The following is a 24,669-nucleotide window of genomic DNA, read 5'->3' as shown; positions in this document are numbered from 1 at the left end:
CGTCCCTTTGCCTTTGGTCAGACAAAAGTGCCGCGTTGAGCAAAACCTCCACTCCACTTTTATGGTCTGTGTGGGCTGTCCTATTTGTACATGCTTAGAGCAAATTAGACCAGCAGCTGTGTATGGCCATCCTATTCCATTTTGGCTTTTCATGATAAAAATATGCTGCCGTGAACCTTGCAGTCTTAAGTCCAGAAATACGCGGCCTTGTCTCTTCTTTCCCTCACACCTTTGGATATTTACTATAAGCACTTCCCTTTTCTTGCCTTAAAAGAAACAGAGAAACGGAATAAAGGGTTGGGATAAATTAAAGAGAGTGGAAAGAGAGACCTGGGTGAGGGGGCAGCCAGACAGAGATGGACCACCTATGCAAATGTTTTCCACATGTAGAGGGGAAAATAAGCTACAGCAAGATGAGGCGAATGAGGTGACGGAGGAAAAGAACCTGTTGTGAGGTGAAGATCTGCCACAGGTGACGTCAGTCTTCAAGATGTCCTTCTGCTTGCAACCTTAATGAGCTAAAAGTGAGATAAGGCACTGGTACAGATTTCAGAATATGTTTCAAGTTCACCTTGAGTAAAGAGAGAAAACCTCTCTGTATATTTTATACATAGTCATAGAAATGTAAGAAAGAGGATTGATAGTTTGCTGAGCATCATTTCAGGCTACAACATCATTTTATTTGGCAATATTCTGCAGAGTATAAAGAATTCTCTTTCCATGCTCTTACCTAAGTAAGCCAGGCACAAAAGCCTTTTAGAAATATGTCAGGTCCTGTATTTTTGAAGTAAATGTAATTGAATGAAATCATGTCTGCATACCTTGATGTCCAACAATGAGATGAAGTGTACCTTTCAATGAAATATCACACACCTGTGTGATTTCCATTGATCACTCAAGCCTCCCTTCATGTCTTCGGACAGTTGGGAAAAGTGGTGGGTAAATATATTTTCTGACAGTATGACAGGAATAAGGAATAGTCCCCGCTCGGAATTGAGTTCTTAAGCTAATCATCCATGATTATAGCCTCGGAAGCCAAAATACACTCCATGTGAAAGAGGTTGTTTTCATCTGTATGCTGTAGCAGCAAGACTGGCCGACAGTGTTACCTATTCTCCTGAGGGCTCTCACTCTCCTTCTGCCTCAGTTTGACTGGCCTGCAGTAGGTCTTGTGGCCCCTAGAGACTGTCCTGGGAGACCTGGACAACATTGGCAGCAGGCAGCTTAGCGGTGTCATTTCGCTGCAGTAAGCTGGACAAAAGCATCTCTTGTTGTCGCAAGCTGTTTGTGGTGCTGCTTTCCCAGCCCCGTGGAAAGGAAAGGATGGCCAATGACCAATGCCAAACAAACCTGGTCCAGCTCACCTGTGCAGTGAATGCTGGAACCGAGTGACCCAGATCTGGATGGAAACCATTGCAAATATTTCCCAGCAAGGTCTGTGGAAGAAACATTTAACAGGGCTCTCAGCAGGGAATTTAACTAACTGAAAATGACTTTGACTCCCTCTAGTTTGTGTCATCTGTTCCTATGAAGTAGTAAACAGCCCCACTGCCTTCAAACCATTCAGCATAAGACTTTATTTCAAGGTGTGGTGTATTAGTTCAATGTTGCCAAGATTTGTTGAGTGTGTACTTTGTGTGGTCACTGCTGCACTTGTTAAATATCTTTTTTTTTTTTGTACAACAGAGCAAGGTATGAGAATGTCAGCTGCAGAATGATTAGCAGCGGCTTTGTTGTTGATCTTCAGTGAATCTGTTTATTGCACGGTGTGTGCAGTGCTGGTAGCAAGGCAAACCTCTTTTTGCCCAAGCTACAGCTCAGTTTAGAAGCGTAAGCCAAGCTGCAAATATTTTGCTTGGCCACGGAAATTGAATTATATTGGCCCAGAAAGCCTAGAAATAAAAAACGGCAACCTTGGGAACAATTATGCAAAGAGAAACGCGGTTAAACCAAGTGCTACTGGTTTTCCATTCCATCCAATGGGGGGGTGGGGGGCTGTTATAACAGAGTTTATCCATCGTAATAAATATGTTGAAGCATTTATCCACACCATGGCAGTTGTTGCTATAGCTCATTTTCGTAATGCTGTATAGCTTCTTTGTGTTATACACAGCTGTAAAAGTGAACAGGTCTTATGTGGAGTTCATTCATGTGAACCAAACGCTGTGGTGACTTGATGGTCCATTTCAACCACAAATGAAACCCCTTAACAGATAACATTTAATAAATGTTTCTTCTGTTTCCTCGAAACATTTAAAGCTGGGACAATGGAAAAAAAAAGAAGAAAGAAAGGAACATAAACCAAGTTTATCTCTGCAAAAAAATACAAAAAAATGTTTGTTTTTTTCTCTCAAAGTTAATGTAGCGCAATAAACAAAGGCGGTATGATAACTAACATTGAATACAGTTGTAGTATAATCATATAATAGCGTTTGAACGGTGGACTTCTATGACATCCATCTTGCATACAGCTCAACCTAGAATTTGCGGACAGCCTGCACTGACTGCAGTTGGCAAGATTAGCTGCTAACAGAACCATATGTGTATGGTTGTATCCTAGGCTACAGTATTAGTGACATGATACGCTGACAGTATTTTAGTTCTGACGCATAGTTTCGCTGTGACATACTGCACATTTACATCCCTATTTGATAAACTGTTTGAATGGTATCTCATTATCAGTCATTTAAGCTCCACCTGCAGAACAGAGGGAGCAAAAACTCTCCTACTCTCACTGACACAAGCACTAATATGGTTAGCCAGCTACCTAGCTAACCATAATGCAAACCTTTAGGCCAGCTTTGTTTGTTCACAGCTGAGGCTCAAAAGAAAGGCAGAACCAGTTCAGAAAAGGGCCAGCTTTGACAATTTTCACACAAAGAGAGCACTGTTGGCTAACAGTGAGCGGCCTGTTTTTGGGAGGTTTGCACTGTTCCTGGGGCCCATTTCATGGAACAGTTAGCAAGGCCAAAGGCAACCCATGGACTGCAGTGAAAGTTACGGCCTTCAGGGCCAAACCTGGGTCTGGCCCTCTTGCTCTCCCCTTTTTTCCCTCATAGAGGCTTTCACAAAGCTGACTGGAGGCGCTGGGTGCTGCAGGTGTCCTCTCATAAAGGCCCACATCACATGGCCTGGTGAACTCACTCAGCTGGCCTGTTTTGTCTTGTTTTTTTTTCCTCAGCACAGGTGCCAGAAAAATCAAGACAATACTGAGATTCCCAATCGTCAAAAGACAAAATGTGGGTTTTAACAATGGTTTTTGTCTTTTCACGATGTCAAGTTCTGTGAAATATTGTCTGTGAATAAGCAGTCCAATTTCAGACCATTTTAATGATGTTTATGGTTTGAATAAAGATTGTGGTTGGCTTCCGTGGTCTAGAGTGTGGTTAACTCACTCAGGTTCAAGCCATACAGCCCAAGCAATTATTCAATCAAAGATTAACACTAAGACATGGCCAAGACATCAGCTGGAGTGGTTGACGCCGTCCATCCCTCCTTTCCACCTCCCAGCTGCAGTGTCAGTGTTTGAGAGGATGCTTTCTCCATCTGCAACTGCAATTGTTGAAACAGCCAGTAGAAAGAACACTCTGCTTCATTTGATTTAGATGTGATGGGATGGAGAGCCCAGATATACACTTTGCGTGGTGAGTAGGGGAAAGAGGAAGAAAACATGAGAGTAAAGACGAGAAAGAGATTAATATCCAGGCTTCTCTCCTCCTGACCACAGAGTGGGCATATAGAGCCCGGCGCCTCATTGATGTCAGCCATAGCAGTGTCTATCCTGTAGTTTTCAGTTTGGTTTGGACAGAACACTCGGCCTGGCCTACAGGAGTTGGGAGGACAGGGCCCGGGCTTTCCCACATCACTCAAGGGCCTCTGATAGGCGGTCACACAGGCCGATAATGACAGGGTGAGAGATTTAGTATTAAAGTCTCCTTTGCTGCCTCCTCTGCTCCTGTCTGACGTCAGACTGTTAAATATGGGGATGAGAACATGGCATGGCCTATGGGGTAGGGAGTTAGACCTGTCTTAAGTATAGAGCTTTGTGTGAGTGAAACCTGGCTTGGTTCATTTGGACTGTTTCTATGGACTTGCGCTGTACACAACATGGGAATTGGGGATCATGGTTAATCATTCAAAGGATAAGAGTTCCCTATAAATATGAATTCGGTCAAGATATATGTTGATAAGAGGAAAAAATGAATGACTTACTATGAAAATAATGACTCATTCAAAGTGGTACGGAGTTGCTGGGTGGACTTTGTTAGAAATAAAATAATACTGGCCAAGGATACCAGTAAAATTATTCTCCTTAGTCTTAGGTTGCTCAGAAGTTCTGGCTTGCCATCTTCTCAGTTTTCTAACCACTATCCCACATACAATGCTGAGGGGTTTTCCCAGGTTATTTGTAGAGTTTTTTTATATTTTTTTGAGTTTATGACTAATGATTCTGGAAAGCCTGGGAAAGAAAAACTAGATGGCTGGAGGTTAGTTTTTTTTTTTTTTTTAAAAAGTCACATACTCACTAGTAAAAGACCTCATTGTCCTCGCCAGTATGCAACTCAACCATACAACCAATATCCAGAGAAGTTCAGCAACATAAAAGCAGCCGAATGCTGCACCTGCATCCACAGATCATCACACCATTGTGGCATTTAAAGAAAAGGCTTCAGTCAAACACCCCCCCTGACCTTCTCCAGCTAACATAAACTAATTAGGGTGGCTCTGAAAGGACTGGCCTACCATTGGATTAATCAGCCTCCCCAGATCTGGACCAGGCAATTTTGCCCAGCCCTGTTCTCCCCACAAAAACCTCATTATCACACATTTTCAAAGAAGCGCCATGGCAAATGGAAGGGGGCTGATGGGATGGAGAAACGGAGGAGGTAGTTGTCCAGGAAGAGGCTTCCCCAGTTCCTCTCTTCTCACATTGGAATCAGAAGGGAAATGTCAAGCGTGAAGCTCAAAGAGTGGTCAGTACTGCTCAGTCCAGCACAGAGCAGCACAGAGGGGGCCTTTGTCCACCATCACTTAGCGCCAATTACAGCCCGTCAAAATAGTTTTTCTGCTGTGGGGCGACGTGTTAATGGGCCCGGTTGGGTGTGAGGAGCGACCTTGTCCACACACACCAACCATAGGTCAGGGGTTAATAGGGCCCCTCTGATGTGGCAGATGAGATTTTGGCAACCTTTAGCTGGCAAGGGAATGCCAGAACAAAGCTGTAGAATGTGATACAATTAGGCGGACAACTAGCTATCCTGAATGGAGTCGTTCCGTAGAAGCAGGATGGCCCCGCCAGCTAGGAACAGATTGGCAGTCAAACACTAGCAAAACAGGTGCCTTGGAAGGTCAAAGCCCCTCCTTAATTCGAAAGAGGACCCAGGTGAGGACGTAAACACCATCTAAACAGGGCTTTTGCTTGAAGCAAGCAGCAATTAAAAATCCTGTTGAACAAATGACTGCTCTTCTGGACACAAAGTAGGTCCTTTTGTACTTGTGAAAAGGTCAGAGACCATCCAGTCTTCCATGGCGTTTCCCATCCCAATACTAAACTGGAGCTTGGCTCAAACAGCAGAGTGGCACAGCAAGCCTTTAGGTTGCTCTCAGCCAAACTTGGGAATTGTCTGCTCGACAATATGAGAAAGTGAACTTGGCACGATTGGCGTCTGACCTATACTGCATTTCCTGAGATTAAATAATCAGTGATTATCTGATTTTAAGATGGAAAAAAAAAAAGAAGTTTTGGCAAAATGAAATGTTCATAACACTGAACTGTGCTACGTGTGTTTGGTCTGGGCATGTGAGCACAAAGCCAGGCCTCCGTTTACACCATAAGTGTGGGAACCGCACGAATGCCAAACTACCCATGGTCCTTTAGAGGGCTAACAACACTCTGCCAGAGAAGACTGGAGATTTTTGAAAAAAATACCCTACACCACACTGAGCAAATCCAGCCACATGCAAGCATGTGGGAACTAGCGGAGGACATCCGTCCACATATAAATACTCTCAAAATACTTTTTTGGACTTGTTGGTGTACAGTTCATTCCCCTTACTCAAGCCTCTTGGAAATAGTAGTGGTGATCTGGCCCCCAGCTTCATCTACTTAATGTTGAAATAAAAGAGGTGATTGAACTCAGCCTCCAAATTGGATTTGTGTAATCTGCATCAAGTTTGAACATCCTGTGTAAACACAAGCGTGTGCAGATGCCGGAAACACCGCGGCTGGAAACGTAAATGCCCGTGGTTGACTTTGGCAGTGAATCAGAAGAGCAGAATGAGGAATGAGGCCCGAACACGGGCTGGAGTGCGGCTATTGTTACTTTAGGATCGAAAGCCGCTTCTTCCAGGTTAGAGTTAGTACAAAAGAGTATATAGAAATGCTATAGTCTGATTGGTGGTGGGGTGGAAGGGATTAAAAGAATTTCTAATAATCCCTTTAGAAAAGCAACACATCACAAGTATTGGCCCTTTTCATTAAAACTATCATTAATAGGATTCGTCCAGAGTTCTCGGACAAGTAAATCTTATTAGACTCAACCTTTGGGAACAGAATCTGCCACCTCCCCTCATAACCTTTACACCAAATTCTACTTGGCACAATGATCTGGAAGCAAAATTGAATAAACACAAACATCGTTAAGAGTTCATGTGTTTCAGTTAAACAACCCTTTGGTTCGACTCTCATTTCCTTAATGGCTTTGCAGCTGTATTTCACCCCTGTGCTAAGTCACAAATCACTGGCAGCGAACATGGCTTCTTTTGCTTTTTTTTTCTCCTGAGAGATAAGTGATAATATGACTTAGCCTTGATAGGATTTATTTGCCTTACAGCAAAGGCTGCACCCCTTCAAATCCAACTCATTAGAGAGTGTGTTTTGGGTTAGGGGGGAGAAAAGAAGGTCACTAGAGGTTAATTCTAATCGCAGAGCCTCCTTGACGACGCATAACAACATGTCTCCCTACTCATGGATTGCAGGCTTTCAGACTGGCTTCATGACTCTTGCTCACACGCATATGCACACATATTAATCACGTCCTGCATATAGATATATAATGTGTTTGTTATTTTAGGGGAATTCTACTGTTTGCACACAGTTGTCAACTCCATAAATGTATCCATGGTGGTAACGGTTGAGGCTGCATAAGGATTTGTGTTTTTGCCACAGAAAAGGCACTTTTAACAAACCAAACTCCAAAGCTAATTTAGATGTTTTGACACTTTGATCTGATTTATCTTATCAGCTGTCTGGAATATTTTTGATATGTCATTGTATTGCCCTTCTTTCTGCAGTTGTCCTTTGTTGTTTGAATCACCTCAAACTTCTGCTTTATGACTTATCAAAGTGTGCACCTTGATGTTAAAGAAAGCAAGTACTGCAAAGGAGAAGAGTGATAGACCGAGATGACAGAGACAAAAGAGTGACCACAGAGTGGTGAAAACATAAGAGCAAAGAAAGACAGTAAGTATTTGAAAAAAGGAGAAAGAATGCAAGACAGAATGGAAAACAAGAATGAAAGGAGGAAGAAGAAAAAAAGAAAACAAAGCCAGGCGAGAAAGAGTGAGATGTGGGCCATTCATAAGCAGACTTCTCCAAGGGATCTTGGGCCAGCACACCTGCTACTATTCACTTCAGAGGAAATAGACACTCTGTGGAAGAGAGGCTCTTGGCCTCGGGACAAAACCGCTGCAGCGCCAAATTAGAAACAGGAAGGACTGTGGGTAAGGCTCAGATTAAAAACGTACTCCCCACATGGACTCAATATACTGCAGCCCTGATCCTGCTCTGGAAACCCAAAACCCAACAGCACTATTTTATGTCCCAGTCAACAGAACGCCTGCTATTTGCACAGTGACAGTATGGAGATTTAGTCCAATGTCAACCCTTGAATGTTGGTAAACGGTGGCCCTCTAAATGCTGCCCATTCTAATGAGGAAAAAAAAATTCTAAGTATACTTACAGTATACTTACAGTATACTTTGTGTCTAAGCAAAGCATCAGTTTCTGCAGTCACAACGATGGATACCTAGTAATGTTGCATCATAAATGCATTTCAAAGTGACTACTTTGATGTGCACATGTAATGAGAGACATTTTATTAGTTGATCATGAGGGAACTTTGTGGATGAAGTGACCTTCTTTTGCTCTCACTGTCCCCTGTGGTCTTTACCCTCTATCAGCATCAGAGCCAGATTAACTGATGGGCATAAACACACCTACACTGTGCTCACTTTCCCACAGACGACCATTGGAATAGCTAATGTTGTCAACGGGGAGCTAGCAAGAACTAATGATCCATAACAGACTCTATAAAGGAGTGAATCTAGCAAGAGGTCTGGGAATGTACCAGTAAAGGAAATGAATATTGATATATGCCTGCTGCCTTTCTCTTGCGACCCTTGACCTCGAATGGGTTTCTCTTCTGCTTTCGGGAGTTGTAAGGCATTTCCTGTCTATCCATGTACATACACATTCAATCTGAGGGGGGAAAAAAAAACACAATTTCTTTCAGCCCAGGATAGGGGAAAAAAAGTGTTCACTCATTCTCATACAATATTTCCAGTTACTCATAGGCTTGTCCAAGTAGTGTGTTACCCTCAATCTATCATTTTCAGTGTGGTGACTGATGGTAGAGTGGCCTACTGTAATTATTACGATAGATATTTAGGACATCTAGAGGTTGTTTCACCCCATTAGAAAGCTGAATTAGTACTCTCTTTGAAAAGGACAAGTTTTAGATTATGTAAAGGTCAGACTAGATTCACAGAAGGATTCTTATAAGTAACAGATAATCAAATGCAAGAAGGAAACAAAAGGATGAATTCATATTGGAATAAAAAAGAAGCAAAAGATTTTAAAAATATATATATAATTCATCTTTGGGACCAAATTCAAATTCCATCTACTGCCATCCTCCTAACCTGCCTGATGTGCTTTTCTTTAGAAAACCTTCTTCTCAAGGAAGAGGTCATCACCAAAGTTATGAAGGGCCGCATTCACCACAGGTCTTCTGACTGATGTCCGCACCAGGCATGCTGATGTGCACACATAAACACGTAGCCACATATGCGCCTTTTGCCAGATGGGGAGTGTGCTCAGTAGTGTGACACTAAAAGGAGAACCTGCCATGACATCACCTAGGGGAGTGCAGGTGCAGGGCCGGGACAGGAAGTGAGTCACAGGATGCTTGGTGAGGCAGAATTTGCCGTACCCATGACAGGCTGTGGGAGTGCAGTATGAAGGACTGAGTTACAACTCATGGCTGAAGTGGCTGGGGCCCCCAGGTTTTGGACCTGCCCTCATAAATAGGCATATCTTGTTTCCTTCTGCAATCAGATTGATGAGACTTTTTTTTTTCCAATTTTGAATGCACAAATTTGCAGGTAGTGTTAGCTTAACACTTGCCAGTTTCCTTTGAAAATGCACGATATTCTGTACTTTATGCAGCAAAAGGAGTTTGCAGATCTTGCATTTTTGCATGCATCATGTGATTAGCAGGTAGTGATTTACTGTGGAGAACAAATCCTCCATGTGAAACTGTCTTTTAAGTCATGTGTTAATTTCCCTCAATATGTCTCATAATGGCATTCTTTGAAGAACTGACCGAACAAACAGCTGAGGCCAAACACAGTTCATATGAAGATTTTTCATGTTTTTCAATGAAGATGCTGCAATGTCCTTATAAAGTGCTGAACATAGATCAATATGCTCTCTTTTGGTGCCTCACAAATTCATGTCTAGATGTTATAGCATTTTCCTGCCACTTGGAGGCAGTCTCTGAGTTGTGGGCTGCTCTTGGCTGTGTTGGCGCTGTTGTTGTTCCTTTAGCTTTTCTCTGCTGTGGAAAAGACAGACGTCAAAGTGGACGAGCATGAGTTTTGTAATGGAGTGAAACTAAGTGTTAAATAATAAAGATTGTTCAGTGCAGCTGTTGCCACTGTATCTCTGCTGAGTGTCTTGGCTTTTTATAGTTTTGGGCGTTTTGTTCTCTTTGTTTGGGCATTGTGTTGGTGGCAACTGGATTTAGCAGGCATGAGCTAACTTTCAACCAGTAAGTATTCAGTCTCCATGTAGCGTCATCATTGGAGCCTGTGCGTTGTTAGCTTTTTGTTGAGCTGCACGTGTGTCCACCAACAGCTGATGCCTGAGCTATCAACTATGGGCATTTGTGTTACCTGTTATTCCTAGTTGGGTTTCGGCAGTACCGTTGCTTGGTTAGGGTTAGGAAATAATCATGGTTAGGTTTTAAATACATTCTTTTCACGATGCACTCCTTCATGGAGGCCATTTTTCAGATTGCCTTAGTTACATTTTACAAGGAAATATTGCCACTTTCTGGTTGGTTTTAGAAAATAACAAAACTTATTAACAAACTAAATGTGTAGGTTAAGGAAACAATTATGGTTGAAAACATTACTTCTACCATGTCACTATACTCTCATTGTCACCATTTTTACCTTTCACACGCAGCTGCGTGAGAAGTTTATGTTAGTAAAATTTCTAGATGCTCAGTGTTTGACATAAGACTACTCAATATTTCCTTGAAATGTTTCTACCCTACATTGTTCCAGGAAGGAGATGTGCAACATATGTCCTGCATGGAGAAATGAATGGATGGATGGATGAATTTGATTGTGCATGTTTCCTTGACAATGGCAGTTCAATGGTTTATACAAAGCTTATTACACTAATGAGAAAAGTATGGGAAATGAGTTGGTCCCGTACCACCCAGGGAAGTAGAGTCTGTTTACCCTTGTGTATTGCATCTGGAAGCGGCCTCCTGGTAATCTGCTCTAAGTACAAAAGTTTCAACACCAGCTTGTTCTCATAGACCACCAAGTGAGGCCCTGAACTCCACAACAGGTCTCTTTTCAAAACTGGTGTCAACTGATGCTTGGTGGACTCCTCAAGGTGCTGCATCTAAAACCTATGACAAAGTTATCAGTTTTCAGAGTCTGAAATTCTGTAATGTGGAGACACTTACTTGAAAAGTCAAAATTAGTTCCTTCTTTTTTTTAAAGGGAAATTATGGTCACGGCTATGTAAATTTTTTAAACTGCACTTTTTCGAAAGTTGATTAAAAAAGATTAGAACTTCTTTCATTTATGTTTAACAGTCTTGGGCAATATCCTTGGGACTGCAGAATTGTAAGTAAGAAATTGGAACTTTTGGTGATACAATAAACAGCCCAATAAAATGACTGCTTTTATTGACAGACCTGACAGCTATTCGACATGCTTAATTGGCTGAAAAACAAAGTTTATCAAAGTTTGTCCGATGTTCCCATTTGTCGTTGGCTTGTTGTGTCACAGTCTTGAAAAACCTGGAGCAATGAAAAAAACCTCAAGTTGACCTGGAGCAACCTGGAGTTTTTCTTTCAGCACATATTGTGCCCTGAACTCTGAAAGGTATGACTTTATGAGTGAAGGCCAACAACAACAACACCAATGAAGGAAAGGCACGAACAGAAAAGACTAATGTTAGTAAAAGCTTTAGTGGATATGCTACATTCTTTATTGGATAGTTTTCTTTGGACAGGTAAAACCAAAGAAGACATCTAGTCAAGTGATGAAATTAAGTATACAAGGGTAAGATGATCCCTCCAAGTTTCTGAGCTATCCCGACTTCAACAATAACAATGTAAATTCGGCCAAGCCTTGCAAACACTTCATGGCCTTGCAATGTTGTCCAATCACAGCAACTTTCCCACAAATTGGACCATTGACAGAGGCTTGTTGTTACACCCCAAGAATGACATCACTGAGCACATTTACATGATGGTAGAATAAAACAATTGAATGTGTTATTCAAACCGAAACAGGACTTGTTCAGTCATTTAAACAGATAAACATGTTAGTTAAATACAAAATCAGGCTTGGATATCATACATTTGTATACCAAATGTCAACTAGACCCAAATAGGTTTAGGAAACCTTGTGTCACTACAACACTTGATTAACAATACAGACGAATTCCCAATGATACTGCTCTCATTCATATATTTCTCTGTTTCTTTTGTCTGGTGGCAAAACGCATTCGAAATGTTCATCGACAATCAGCCCATTAAGACTATGCGTCAATTTGTGGTCACTGAAAGCATTTCAAGACTGACTCTCTGCTCCAACAAAATCCTGATTGCAGGACGACGAACCATCAACTGACAGAGTCACCAAGTAACTTAAAGACAATGTTGGCTGTACTTGCACGTATGATCATCTCCCACAGAGAGAGCTAGAAGCTGCATTTTCTCACACAGTCCACAGTAACTTTGGTTACTGACTCGATTCCCCTTCCATGCGTGTATACTGGGAGAGGGACGGTGGTCCAGTTAATTAGCCAGTCGACTCGATCTGAAAACAGAAATGTGATTTGTTGCTGATTGGGATTGGTTTAATGAGGAATTTCTGCATTACTCTCGACTGTTAAAAAACTGTATTTCCATATTACTCGTCAAGATCTCAATGATGATTATGATAACACAGAGGCTATAACTCCTGCCGTCAGACATAATTCTGGCTGGCACCTTTTTTTTATTTCAAAAGCTTCTACTTAAGATTCTACTTGCTGTTTGAAATCTGTTTTGTTGCATTGGGGAACATTCCCCTCTGTGTGGTTTTTCATCTACATATAAAATCCTTAAGTTTTGAATTTAATTGAATTATACAAATAAAAATAACAACCAGTTCAGCTATTTTCTTTTGTAGCTTACAAAGAGCTTAAAACATTGCTTTTGTTGCAATTTTTTTTGTTTGCTGGAAATGCTTGAAAATCCAAGCATTTTAAGTCACAAGAATCCCACCCACACACATGTCCAAGAAAAAAAAAAGTCGAAGTCGTCCAAGGCATTGGATTAATCAGTCAATTATGAAACCAATGTGTTTAAAGCGAAGTACACCTGCATGATATTTCATCATCCACATTGTTATGTGCATGCATAATAGTCATATTGCAGGACGTGTGCTTGTTGGGAAGAGCAGATTAATGCAACTCATCGTACTGAAGCTGTTTCGTTTGTGATACAAAAGCAAAGTCAAATGGTTCTCATTTTCTCCACAGAGCCCTTCCAGAGTCCATGCATCTCCGGCGCTTCTTCCCTTTGTCAAATGCTGAGAAACAGTCGCAGTTTTGTGAGGCCCCACTTTTCGCTATCGTTCTGTGCGCTGCTCAGGAGCAGCTTTGAAAGAGGTTCTGTAAAGAAAAGCAAAGACGGTACCCATTCAAATAATTTTGGAACATGTCTGTGTCTCTTTAATATGACAAGACGTATTATTTTTAAAGTATGCATGTGTGTCTAAAAGGACCCTGGCGTGCTTAGTTTTATGCCATTGCTCTTTGGCCATATTGACTGTGTATTATGACCCGACATCTACTATTCTGTCAGCAGACAAGACATCTAAGTTTAGAGCTCGTTTTTTCTTTTTATTGCCAGCTTTGATTATGAACACTATTTTGAAGTCGGGTGTGCGGTGATGCATGAGATTTACAGTGTTTGAGATTGACATTTATTTAACAGGCATGCTGGGGGATGTCATGTAGTTCCCTTTGATTGATCTCTTCACTTCCTGTTACAAAGATGGAGGTTGCTCGTGTAACCACACAAACCCTTTCAAGCTTCGTGTGTAGGAGACGCCCTTCGGCACGGTTCCAGGATCAGTCAGGTTTACCCTTCACCCCAAACCTAACTGTAACCGCGAGAGGCGTAAACACAACACTGACCTTAGATCAGCGTCTAGAGGCGAATCCATCCTCAAGTCTGTTTGCCCATATGTTGCCCATATGGAACTCCTTCCTGTGTCCTCTGTGGAAATGTGTGAGTCTTCAAAGTCCAAGGTACACATCTTGAACGGCATTCCTCTTTGATCATAGAGAAAGAAATTCAAAGCAATGGGAATTAATGCTATCTTTAATTCCAAATTAATCTTTTCTCTCACTACATGAAATAAATTGTGCTTTTGGAGGAGAGCATATTTCAGAGGATATTTCACACCAAAAGGTAATGAGACACGCATGGCTTATTGGAAGCCCTTGAATGAGAGATGAGCCACTGTTATGCAGACATTTTGCTGCTGCCCCCTATCATCCATCTATACAAAGTGTCTGTCCTGAGTTCTTGTTCTTTCTCTAAAATTTTATAGCCTTGTTCTCAAGAGCATCATAATGGCAGACTGGCTTTTAATTCTGTCCCATAGCTTAACTGCAACATTATTCTTCTGAGAGTATATGACTATATAATGGTCTATTCCACTGAGTCCCGGGCAGAGGTAATGATTTCAGCATGTCACTCCAGGCCAGCTCAACTGTAATTGCATGGATGATTAGCTCTTACAGAAATGGCAGTAGCAGAACATAGTTCAAGTCTAAGTTAGTCATACTTGTTGGTGACATTGTGTTGAATTCCCACAAGCATTTTATTCCTTCAAGGTACATGTAAGAAGCTGAAAATGGCACATCTGTGGCACATGCTCACAGGTAAGTGTTAATTCATTTGTACTTGCAGTTGAGCACATGTGAAGGGGTGAAAAGCAAAGTACCATCATCCATGTAGACATTCTGGAAAAGTCATTTCCATATTTGCTCTGCTCCGGAATCTGTGGACGCCCGTCTGTTTGATGTGTTTAGAGCTGCAGCACAGATGCCACAGTCTTAGCTATGCTGGACGTCATCTCACTGACTGTTCTCGGAATACAGAGAAAACACTATGTACACCACCTCTAAAATTAGCGTGCTGCACATGAAGAAGAAAAGATCCCAACTTATAATAAAGTGGCCGCTTTCTCTCTTTACTTCTCCTAATTTTCATGTCCCACCTTGGCACAGAGCCCGCGGAGATCTCATGAGCCCTCTGTTTCATCAAAGATACGCAGCACAACCGCATACTTTCCAATTCTGGGCCAGCCAGAAATCTGGAAATCTGATTTTATAACCCGTACGATTTTGGGTTGTTTGGAGCTGCAGATAGTTTCGGTGCGGTTTGCCGTGCGACAAACGAAATGAATGAGCCCTGCCACGCTCGTAGGTCTCAGCTCCCAGTGTTATGTTCCATCAGTTGTGCGGCTGCTCTGTTGTGTGTTTGTGCGTAAACAAAGACAAACGAAGGACACCTTTAACTGATTTGCCAGATGTTCGTGAAGAAGCGAGGGGGAAATCTGTGTTCTGAGAGTGCCTTTGCAGAAGCCTGTGTAGCAGGTGAAAGAGAATCTTTGCCAAGTACACATATCTCACTGTTCTGGTTTTATAACGTAATCGTGAAATTCAGACACTCCGTCTTAATTTTAAGCTCATCGCCAACTCCTTCATGCCGTGAAATTGGTAGTTTTAAAATACGGGTGGGACAAAAAGAATGGATCCTGCAACGCAAACATGTTCTCAGTCCCATCCAGTGGCTGACCACACTGGAAGCCGCTAGTCCATGATGACGTGATGAGCCTGGAAGTCAGTCTTTAAGAGCAGAGATAATGGGTCCTTATTACTTTGACCCCTGATCCCCCCTCCTTAGTGAGAAGTTCAGAAGTGGTCCCTGAGGAGCTGTCTGATACTAACATGGCTCTAAAATGAAAAAAGTTCAGGGGGTGGTGGAACAGTGGCCGACTCATAGCACAACTGGAACCCCGTTCAGCCGGGATGGGGTGCAGGAGGGGAGTTTCGGGAGTGCTGCCCATGTGTCGCCCACTCTGGGAGCAGTATTTCCACCCAACCCAATGAAAGCTTTATGGACTTGAACTATAAAGGCACTAAATCTAACACTTTTTTTTTTTTCTTTTTTCAAAAACACAGAAATCCCCCCACATCCCACTCTCGACATTACCACTGGAGCTTGTGGCAGAAGCGTTTTTTGGAGTTAAGGTTTTTAGTGTTGATTTTTATCAAGTGTTCATTAAGTGTGCCAACAAAGTGACTTCCTCCCTTAGTCCATTAAAATGGTGCTGCTACTGGGTGAGGTATGCACAGCTCATGTGCAGCGTTGTGGTGTGGTGGGATCCACAAAGAAAAAATTGACACCAGATGGAACTAAGGGGGTGGAGATGCAAGGTAGAATAAAAACATGTGCAGAAAATTGAAGTTGAAATGTGGGAGGTGTGTGTGTGTGTGTGTGTGTGTGTCTGGTGTATGTGTGCATATTAGAGGGATGTAATAAAATTAACCGGTTGCATCACCCAGAGTACATGGAAATCCTTTGAGGAGAAGAATAGGTGAAGAGACGCGATCTGAGGTGAAGTCGATTCTGGCATTTCAGTGTTTTTACAACCCCAGAGTGTTTTCATTGACATTTTCTATATAAGTAACAAGCATATCTTTGTTCGATGCACATTTGTTTTTAAAGAGAAAAAGCCCACCAGGAAACCCTTGAATAGATGATTGAAAAAACAACCATGTTGGTTTTCCACGCGAGCGTATGCATGTGTCTGAGATTGAAAACCAACATTCCACGGTCCCAATGTGCGCTCACATAAAAACATTCTATTTAGAGCATTTTTCAGCTGCCTTGTGATCCCTCCAAACCCTTTCTAATGCAAACACAGCAGAAAGCACAGTCACTCGAACCCCGCAAAACTCTCCTATGTTTCTCTTTGCTGTTATTGTCCTCAGTTGTGGCAACACACACACACACACACACAAAAAAAAAAAATCCATGTTTTTGGAGAAGCTTTACTGAATTCATCTTGATAGCACATTGATTTCTGTGTACGAAAATGTCGCAGTAAAAAGATGCTGACTTGATTTCATATTGCAGTCTCTTCCAGGCATATATGTTTAGTTTAGATTTCAGTTGAGCTCCCCTTTGCCTCAGTGAATAAAATATGACTCTTTAGCCGCTGGAGAGTCAGTACATGTTACTGTTATAGCTCATTATCTGCTGCTGGGCTGTTTAGTGAAACATTCCTGCATGGTTTTTTTTCCCTTGAGAGCCGAAACACATTAGAGCCTTATGAGTCAGAATTGACAAAGGAAGGCAGCCAAACTCTGAGGTGGGAAGAATCTGTCTGAGCATGTGCAGTGTGTGGACAGGTGCAGGTGTGCGTTTGTCCTTATTGATTAAAGTGCTCGTAAAGTTTTTGGAGTTTTTTTTGTTGTTAGTTTTTTTTTTTTTTCTTGCTCAGGGCCTGTTGGTGTGTCTGTCTGCCACAGTTTGCAAACTTCCAGTATCAAATCGCACTGTAAATAAACCCCGTCAGACCCTTCCGCGTAAGCACTGCAGTTTCTCTCTTTTTTTTTTCTCCATCAGATAACATTGGTTTGGAGCAGAATAAACATAGGAGCAAGCTTTCGGAGGAGTCCAACCAGAAGTCTTTGCAGCGACATGTCATGTATGAAAACATGCTCTGCTGTTTTTCTAATCCTCCCACGGGAGTCAATCACAATTGCGAGCATGTAAATTGTCCCGTGACCCTGCGCCACACTGCTGTTCGCTGCACTGGCGATCCTGTCCCGTCACGTTGCTCTTTCAACTTCTTTTGCTTTTGGTTTCCAATTACATTTACCAAAATAATCCATCGCTTGATTTGCAGTTGGTGTAGTGTTATATTTTTGCCAGTAATTTCTGTCAAGATTGGAAACTCGTATTCACCTCAGCCCTCCCCCCACATCCCCAACCACCCACCCACCCCCAGCTCTCACACACCCACACCAGCAAGAGCTGGATCAGTGTAGCTTATCCTTGAAAACTGCAGCAACCACATGTTTTTTTCTCGATAAATACACATTATTTATTTACAAATAAAGTGGTTATAATAGAAATAAATACAAAATAAAAATCTGAGCATTATACTTCATGTGGTATTGCACCCATTTCAAAATGTACATCAGAAATACATTTTCAAAACCAGTAAAGGAATATTCCTTTGATTAAAATATTTATTTTTTCCCAACTTTACGTAGACATAAATATATTCATATATAGATTTTTTTCTTCTTCCACAATAGCTCTGTGTTGTTTCTTTCATATAAATAAGCGTCTTCATTGGGAAACCGAGTGTCTATGACAACCTCTGATCACTCTCAGTTTCTCTTGGCTACTCTCTCCATCCCAACCGCCAGTTTCTCACCGGCAGCCACATCCCTCCACCACCATGTCCTGATAGTTTTTCAGAATGACTTTCTCGTATTCATCCAGGTAGAGCAAAGAAATCGGACTGAGTTCAGTGGGCACACAACAGGCTCTGGGGATGTTTGAGTTGACTGAGTTGACAAGCGTCTGCACAATGGCATGATTAGTTGCATTAAGGTGGTCTGCTAAGGGGAAAGGACATTCTCCGTGGCAATAAAAGGCATGGTAGCCAGGGGGTGCCACTATCCACTCATTCCATCCCACATCACTGAAGTCCACATACAAGTTATGCCTCTTGCAGATTGCCTTGTGCTGGTTCTTCCTGCGCTGTTTACGGAGTGCTGCCTGCCTTTTTTCCCGTCTGTGGAGTACTGAGTCCCCGCGGCCATCATGGCCGTATGTCACCAACAATGGCCGTGCCTGAGGCCATGAGTCCTGGTCTTGGTGCAGGGACCGGCTCACCCTGACATGCCTACTACGTCTCTGGGCATGTTCACCATCCCCCTCCCCTTCCTCTGGGTGACGGACCTCCACCATGAAGCCATGATTATGGCCTGTTCCTGAGGTCCATTGAGATACAGCAGGGCTCACGTCAAAGCTCTCCCAGCGGCTCAAAGAGTCCTGCACGAGCCTAGTGTCCAGCAGACGTACCAGAGGATCTGCACCGTTAGCGGCAGGAACTCCGAATATCTCATAAATGTTGATACGATGGAAGCCACCAGCAGGAGCACTATCCTTAGTGCGGCTGTTGTTGGGGGTCGCAGTTCCCATGACCTGATCCCTGTAAATGCGTAGCTCTGCAGAGGTGATGAGCTCCTCGTCGGGAATAGAAGTGAGGTTGAAGTAGAACTGTTGGGTTGTTTTGCCTTTCAGGCTGGCTAGGGCCTCCATAGACTCTACAAAGGACAACAGAGACAACCACAGTGTAAGATGATAGTGGTCTGAAATGCACACAAAGGATCAAGCAAAGAATGTACAACCGGTGTAGCATTGACAAACATCAACTGGGATTAAATTCTAGAAAGCTTAGTGGATCCAATATGAGCAGGGGAATAATTGCTTTTGCTTTCTTTCACAACCATGCAAAACTTTCTCACTGACGCACATCAGTCAAGCTACCACGTGGTCATAGTGAGTAGGCGTGCGCCGTTGTTATGCCTTCATATCAACCTTTGCATGTATGACTCTGTGATGTCAGGGAAATGGTGGTTATGCTGTAATACCGTCATTAATGTCGGGCTCTTAATAACCTGGTTTAATGTCAGAAGATGAAAGCGGTGCGCTTCCAGCTACTGATAAGATCGAACAGATCAGTCGGCCTGTCTTTACATGGCCCATTTGCACTGCAACAATTCCCTGCTGCACATGATTTGCCTTAGTGCAAACAGTTAACTCAAGTATGATAAAAACGAGCGCGAGTACAGCCAGAGAAATCGACAATAATGACTTAAAAAACGCTAGCTTAAATGTCAGTTCTCGCATTAACCTCAGCAGAACTTCAGTTCAAAGTTTTGCAATGTTTTTGCAGCTTTTCCTATGTTCCTGTGAAGTGGAAACTCGGAGTTGCAATTCTCTATCCCGCTTCTACATATCTCTGCTGGCCTGTTCTGAGGCGTTTGAAAATGACACATGCACTTAGGCATCCCCCTGTGTTGTGTACGTTAAATGACAAGCGCTAGTAAAAGCTGCAATTTTCTTTGAGGCGCTTTGAATTCTTTCTTTATGAAGATCATAGACGATGTATAGACACACTTTTTAATCTGTTTGATGCGGCAAAGTAAACACAAACTTTGAACTCTTTGCTTTTCAAAGGAGGCATTTAGGAAATTCCACCATCTCATCCTAAACCTCCCTCCAGAGGCACAAAGACCTCAATTAGACCCATCACTCCTCATTTGATGTGGGAAAGCCCCATGTCTCTCATTCCCTCTCCTCTGTCCCCAATCCTGCTCTTTCTTTCCTTCCTCAGCACCCAAATCCCCCTTTCCCTCTTTTCTCTCAGCCCCAAATCCTCTTATCTTTCTGCTCTTCTGTCTCTCGTTTCTCTGTTACTTTCTGCAACGGCATTTTCAACCTCCGCCTTTCCTTTGAGGAACTTCTGTGTGAACAAGTTTAGGCTTGTCAAAAAAGAAAAAGAAAAACGTGTGAACCACACATACGAGTAGATCAACATTTCTAATGTCTTTTTATGCTACATGCCAAAGCAAAAGATAAAGGCCAATGTCGGGTCACTCATCAGGGACCTGTCTATGACTGCTACTTCCTGTGTAGTAGTGGAAATGTTCTATTTGGCATGGGAAATGGTTATTTTTTAAACCCGATAGCAGTGAAACTAATTATCCAAAAGAAATTGATATCAGATAACAGATGGGATGAATGATTAGAGCTGTTTGCTTTGATGTGCTGCAATTTACATCCACAGATACGCGCGTGGAGCAGCAGTCCCTCGCATGTCGATTGACGTGACATGGGAAGAGTAATAACCCCGAGGCTCTGTTAGCATGGGATGAAAGAGCCAGGGGAACATATGTAAACACACATCTGAACACATTTGTAATGGCCAGTGGTGTCAAGGTGTGTTGGCTGGGTGCAGAGGTTTCCAGCAGTAGGCTGGGAGCAGCCACTAAGCCCTTCTGCTGAGGCCAGGCTTGTTTGTAGTGTGTCAGTGTAGCCACTTGGTGTCATTGCGCTAGGCCTTTGGAGAGCACCCAAGCAACCACTCAACCACCCCTCTGACTCACCCCTGATGGAAACTTCTCCAGTCAAACACTTAGGACTCTGTATGAGGACTCTGTGTAGGGCCCCTATGGACTCAGTCACTTGTATATTACAAAAAAACTCGACTTGGATCAGAGGAAGTTAAAGGATAAACACAGAGATGCAATGGGTTATATTTGAGCTGCAATCTTTTTTTGGAACAAATACAATTCACGGTGGTATTATGGTCATGTGTAACTACGTTGCCTTGCAGTTGAGCCTAATTTAAGAAGGAATAATCGTTGTGTTTCACATCATAATCGTTTCAATTTCCTACTTTAGCTGTATTTAAAGATTGTTTAATCAATTTCATATAAAAAAAGAAGTTTAACTGTTGAACTGCTGTGCTTCATCCTCAGTCTAAGGACCTTCATATCAATCTGCGCAGCGTGTTTTAAAATAGAGTCGAAATGAAACACATCGTTCAACAATCGGCGCTCGTCCACCACACTAAGTGAGCAATTGCGGTGGTACAGAACGTGCGTAATGGCGCGCGCACACACACAGAGAGGGGTGATTTGGAAAGAGTAAAGAGGCAACCCCACCTCCTCACCAAGAACTAATTTCAGTCTTGTTAAAAGTGACTCAGTCTGACGCGATGACTTTTGTCACGATGCCTGTTGCTTTAATGTCGCGTGTTATTGAAGTAACAGGGTGATGTCTATCACCTGAGCAAAGGCACACCGCCCTTTATCCTGCTCCTGTGGTGCGTGTCTGGAAAAACTGTTTTCAGGGCCCACGCAAACACCATCAATTATTAAGAAACAAATTACCCCAGGGATACCGCCGCCGCTTGATGTTTTTGAAGCCCGTGACAGCTGCGCCAGAAGGATGTTTGCTTAAAGGTTGCATCACTACATAAAAGAGGGTTAATTTAATTGTGCGTGAGATGCTTGTTTATAACTCGTGTCACTGAGGGTTTTAAGCAATCATAAACTGGTTGGAAGAGTTACAAATAGCTGGGACGCGCGTCACCTGTAAATGACTAAATCTCCATAAAACAGCGAAGACTCTGGAGCTCAGTGTTGACGCACTGACTCATGTTTAAATATAGGTTTGGGTCGTCTGAGAGGACCGTGGAGCGCTCGGGCTGACAGGTAAAGGTATGTCACTAATACATACCTTCGTGGTGAAAGCTTCTAATCGTGTTGGCCTTGCTGGCGGCTCTCTCGGCGTGTTTCCCCATGCTCTTGGGTCGTTTAGTGCTGTGGTCTCCGTTTGCAGAGTGCATGTGGTAAAGATCCACCATGTACTGCGGCACCACGGCTTGCTTGCTGGGGGTCGGCCTGCGCCCCAGCCCAAACATACTGAGAAGCCGAAGCTCGAACTCGTTGAGGAAGCTCTCCGACTGCTCGGGGGTCTGCTTCCCGGATTCGCTGTATTTCCTCCGGCCGACCTCGGGGATAAGTCCCGTAGCACCTTCCAGCAACACCTGAGCGAGCAGCAGTACCATGAAAGAGCGGACCACGGCGACCATGATCAGTCAGTCCCTGTGGAAAAAGTTGGTTTCTGTCAATACACTGGCGCTGAGGTATTGACATGAGGCAGCACAGCGGGGCTTCACTGCAGCATTTCCCAAATTGTGGGTAACCCCCTCATACAGTCGTTATGACTGAAGGAAAACAGATTAAAAAGGGGGAAGACACCTTTTCACTTTGAAGTGAAACACACACACAAAAAAATCAACGGCCCCACCGGCTATATAAAGGCGTCTAACGAGGCTTGACACAAACCCAAACATGAAAATATCAATGGGAGAAAGCTATGAAAAGAGGTGGATACGAAGACAGACACGAAAAGGGACAAATCAAAGGTTTGCAAGGGGAAGACGGCAGACATTAAGTCTCCAGTTAGAGATAAGAAATCATGTTCGATGATGTGATATGAAAAGAAAAGAGAAGCGCGAGTCTGCGCAGAACAAAAGATCACAAGGAAAGGAGTTCGAATACATCTGCAACGCAGTCAGACGGTGCTACAAGTGTCTGTTTGCACAGGCTGTGACGGTCATGTATAATCATAAGGGATAGAGTTACTTCAAGAGGCTCGCAGGTGTTCGATCTGACGTGCGTACCAGGGCCAAATGTAAGCCCGGGACAGCACATCAAAAACTTTTTTTTTTACAAAAGAAACACCCAAATATCACTTGAGTGGCACAACTTCCACAGAAACAGCCTTTTTTTTCTTTCAAAAATGTTCCAACAGGGGATCGCTTTAACTTTTGCGCACACACCCTGAAATCATATAGAAAAAAAAAATGAAGTGCCAGTTGGAAAGGGATCGCCGCGGTGAAGTTATTTCACAACTACAGGAAAGATTAAAAGCTCATTCCAAGGGGAACACTTTGACAGGCTATCCAAAAATCTACCAGATCATCTTTACCTGACGAGGAAGCGCTGTGTCCGGTCGTCGTTCCACCTTCGAACTCTGATAAATTCCACATTAATTCGCGTTTAATCCTCGTTGCTTCTCCTTTGGGGACCAAAGACAGCCCATGCCTTTCGCCGATAGCCTCTCGCACATATCCTCGCCAGCTGCAAGTCGGGTTAGGTCTTGGTCTGTACGGAGAGGGTTTTTCTTTTTTCTTTTTTTTCTCCTTTCTAAAAAAAAAAAAAGCCTATGTTAAGTCTATGAGGAAGCGGCTTCGCGTAGGCATACGTAGGCATAGTGTAAAGAATCTTGACCGCACATCTTTAAAGAAAAGAAAAAAAAGAACAAGAGAGGCAGAGTTTTGTCTGAGACCAAAGCGGAGCAGCGCTGGCTGTTTTTTGGGGGGGGATAGAAAAGCGCACTCAGTAGTGTCGCTCCCTCTGAAAGTCGTCGCTGGGAATGGGGGGGAAAGAAAGCGCGTCGCCTCTCCTCTCCTCTGAGCGCCGCACCGTAGTGGTTCAATTGATCGGTGCCTTCTCTTCCCCCAGCGACTCTTTTTGTCGTACAATGATGTCACTAGGGGGGCTGTCAATCATTTGTCCGCTGCAAACCACCCCCCGCGCACCTCTACCCCCAAGGCTTGAAAAAAAAGAAGATTAAAGATGTCAAACAAACAAACATTAGAGTTGATAAGATTTGATCAGACACCCCCCACAGTTACATACTGCTTTGTGAGTAAAGATATGTACGTTTTTCTCCTGTAAATTCAAGCCATGAAGTTACTGCCCCCCCCTGAACAGAGGAGCAGCAGTGGACTGTTTGCTTAATGCTTCTGAACAGCATCAGAGTCCCCAGGTGGAGTGGTATCCCCTGCAGATAACTGATCACATGGTGTTAATAGCTAGATCAGATGTGTTTAGTTTTTGGACTAAGGCTCATAGTTAATGACATTCTGTGATTTTAAGGGATTAGACACTGCAAAAGGACTGCCACATTTTCCCCCTGAACTTTATTGCATGTATGTGTGTGTGTGTGACACAAGGTGCTGATTTATGTCCGCTTCCTCTTGGCTGGACTGTTCTTTTCATTTTGTTCCAGTGTACGGCCGTTTATCAATATATCATTGACAGATTTGGCTGCACGGATTGCCGTTTTATATCTACTATGCTCTCAGAGCCAAGTGAGAGTCCCAAGAAGGAAAAATAATTCTTCTTCTTCTTTTTTTTTCCATGTACTGTAGATCAAACAAAGCTGGTAGGTCAAATGCTAAAGTTTACCTTAAAAAAAAACAAAAACAACAACAACAAATACAAACATTATGCGTCACTCGTGTTGATTCACCCACGCGTGGAAAAGCTCTCAGATGAACGGCACAAGCCGTCCGAGGCACGGACGGGTGAGAGAAACTTTAGCCCGCCGGGTGCAGTCGACAGCATTAACCTCTGGGTCATCTCCATAAGAAAAGCCTTTATTGATTCCAACTAGTGGCATCCATTAG

General features: G+C 43.0%; 1 protein-coding gene across 2 annotated transcripts; it reads right to left on the bottom strand.

Moving 5' to 3' along the window:
• Window positions 1–17,655: 17,655 nt before the first annotated feature.
• bmp2b (bone morphogenetic protein 2b) lies at window positions 17,656–23,734 on the bottom strand. Of its 2 annotated transcripts, XM_072362481.1 has the most exons (3): window positions 23,184–23,734; window positions 21,927–22,294; window positions 17,657–18,943 (listed from the first exon to the last, which is right to left on the bottom strand). In XM_072362481.1, exons 2-3 carry the CDS (start codon window positions 22,279–22,281, stop codon window positions 18,042–18,044), a joined length of 1,257 nt encoding a protein of 418 aa, XP_072218582.1. In that variant the 5' UTR covers window positions 22,282–22,294; window positions 23,184–23,734; the 3' UTR covers window positions 17,657–18,041. The 2 variants fall into 2 exon arrangements, with proteins under 2 accessions (XP_072218583.1, XP_072218582.1); XM_072362482.1 differs by lacking the exon at window positions 23,184–23,734 and having other exon boundaries at window positions 17,656–18,943; window positions 21,927–22,286.
• Between the last annotated feature and the right edge of the window lie 935 nt (window positions 23,735–24,669).

The sequence above is a fragment of the Leuresthes tenuis genome, unplaced genomic scaffold (assembly GCF_036924035.1).
Source record: "Leuresthes tenuis unplaced genomic scaffold, fLeuTen1.0.hap1 SCAF_13, whole genome shotgun sequence".
Classification (NCBI taxonomy): domain Eukaryota; kingdom Metazoa; phylum Chordata; class Actinopteri; order Atheriniformes; family Atherinopsidae; genus Leuresthes; species Leuresthes tenuis.
This window is presented reverse-complemented; position numbering and strand designations above follow the sequence as displayed.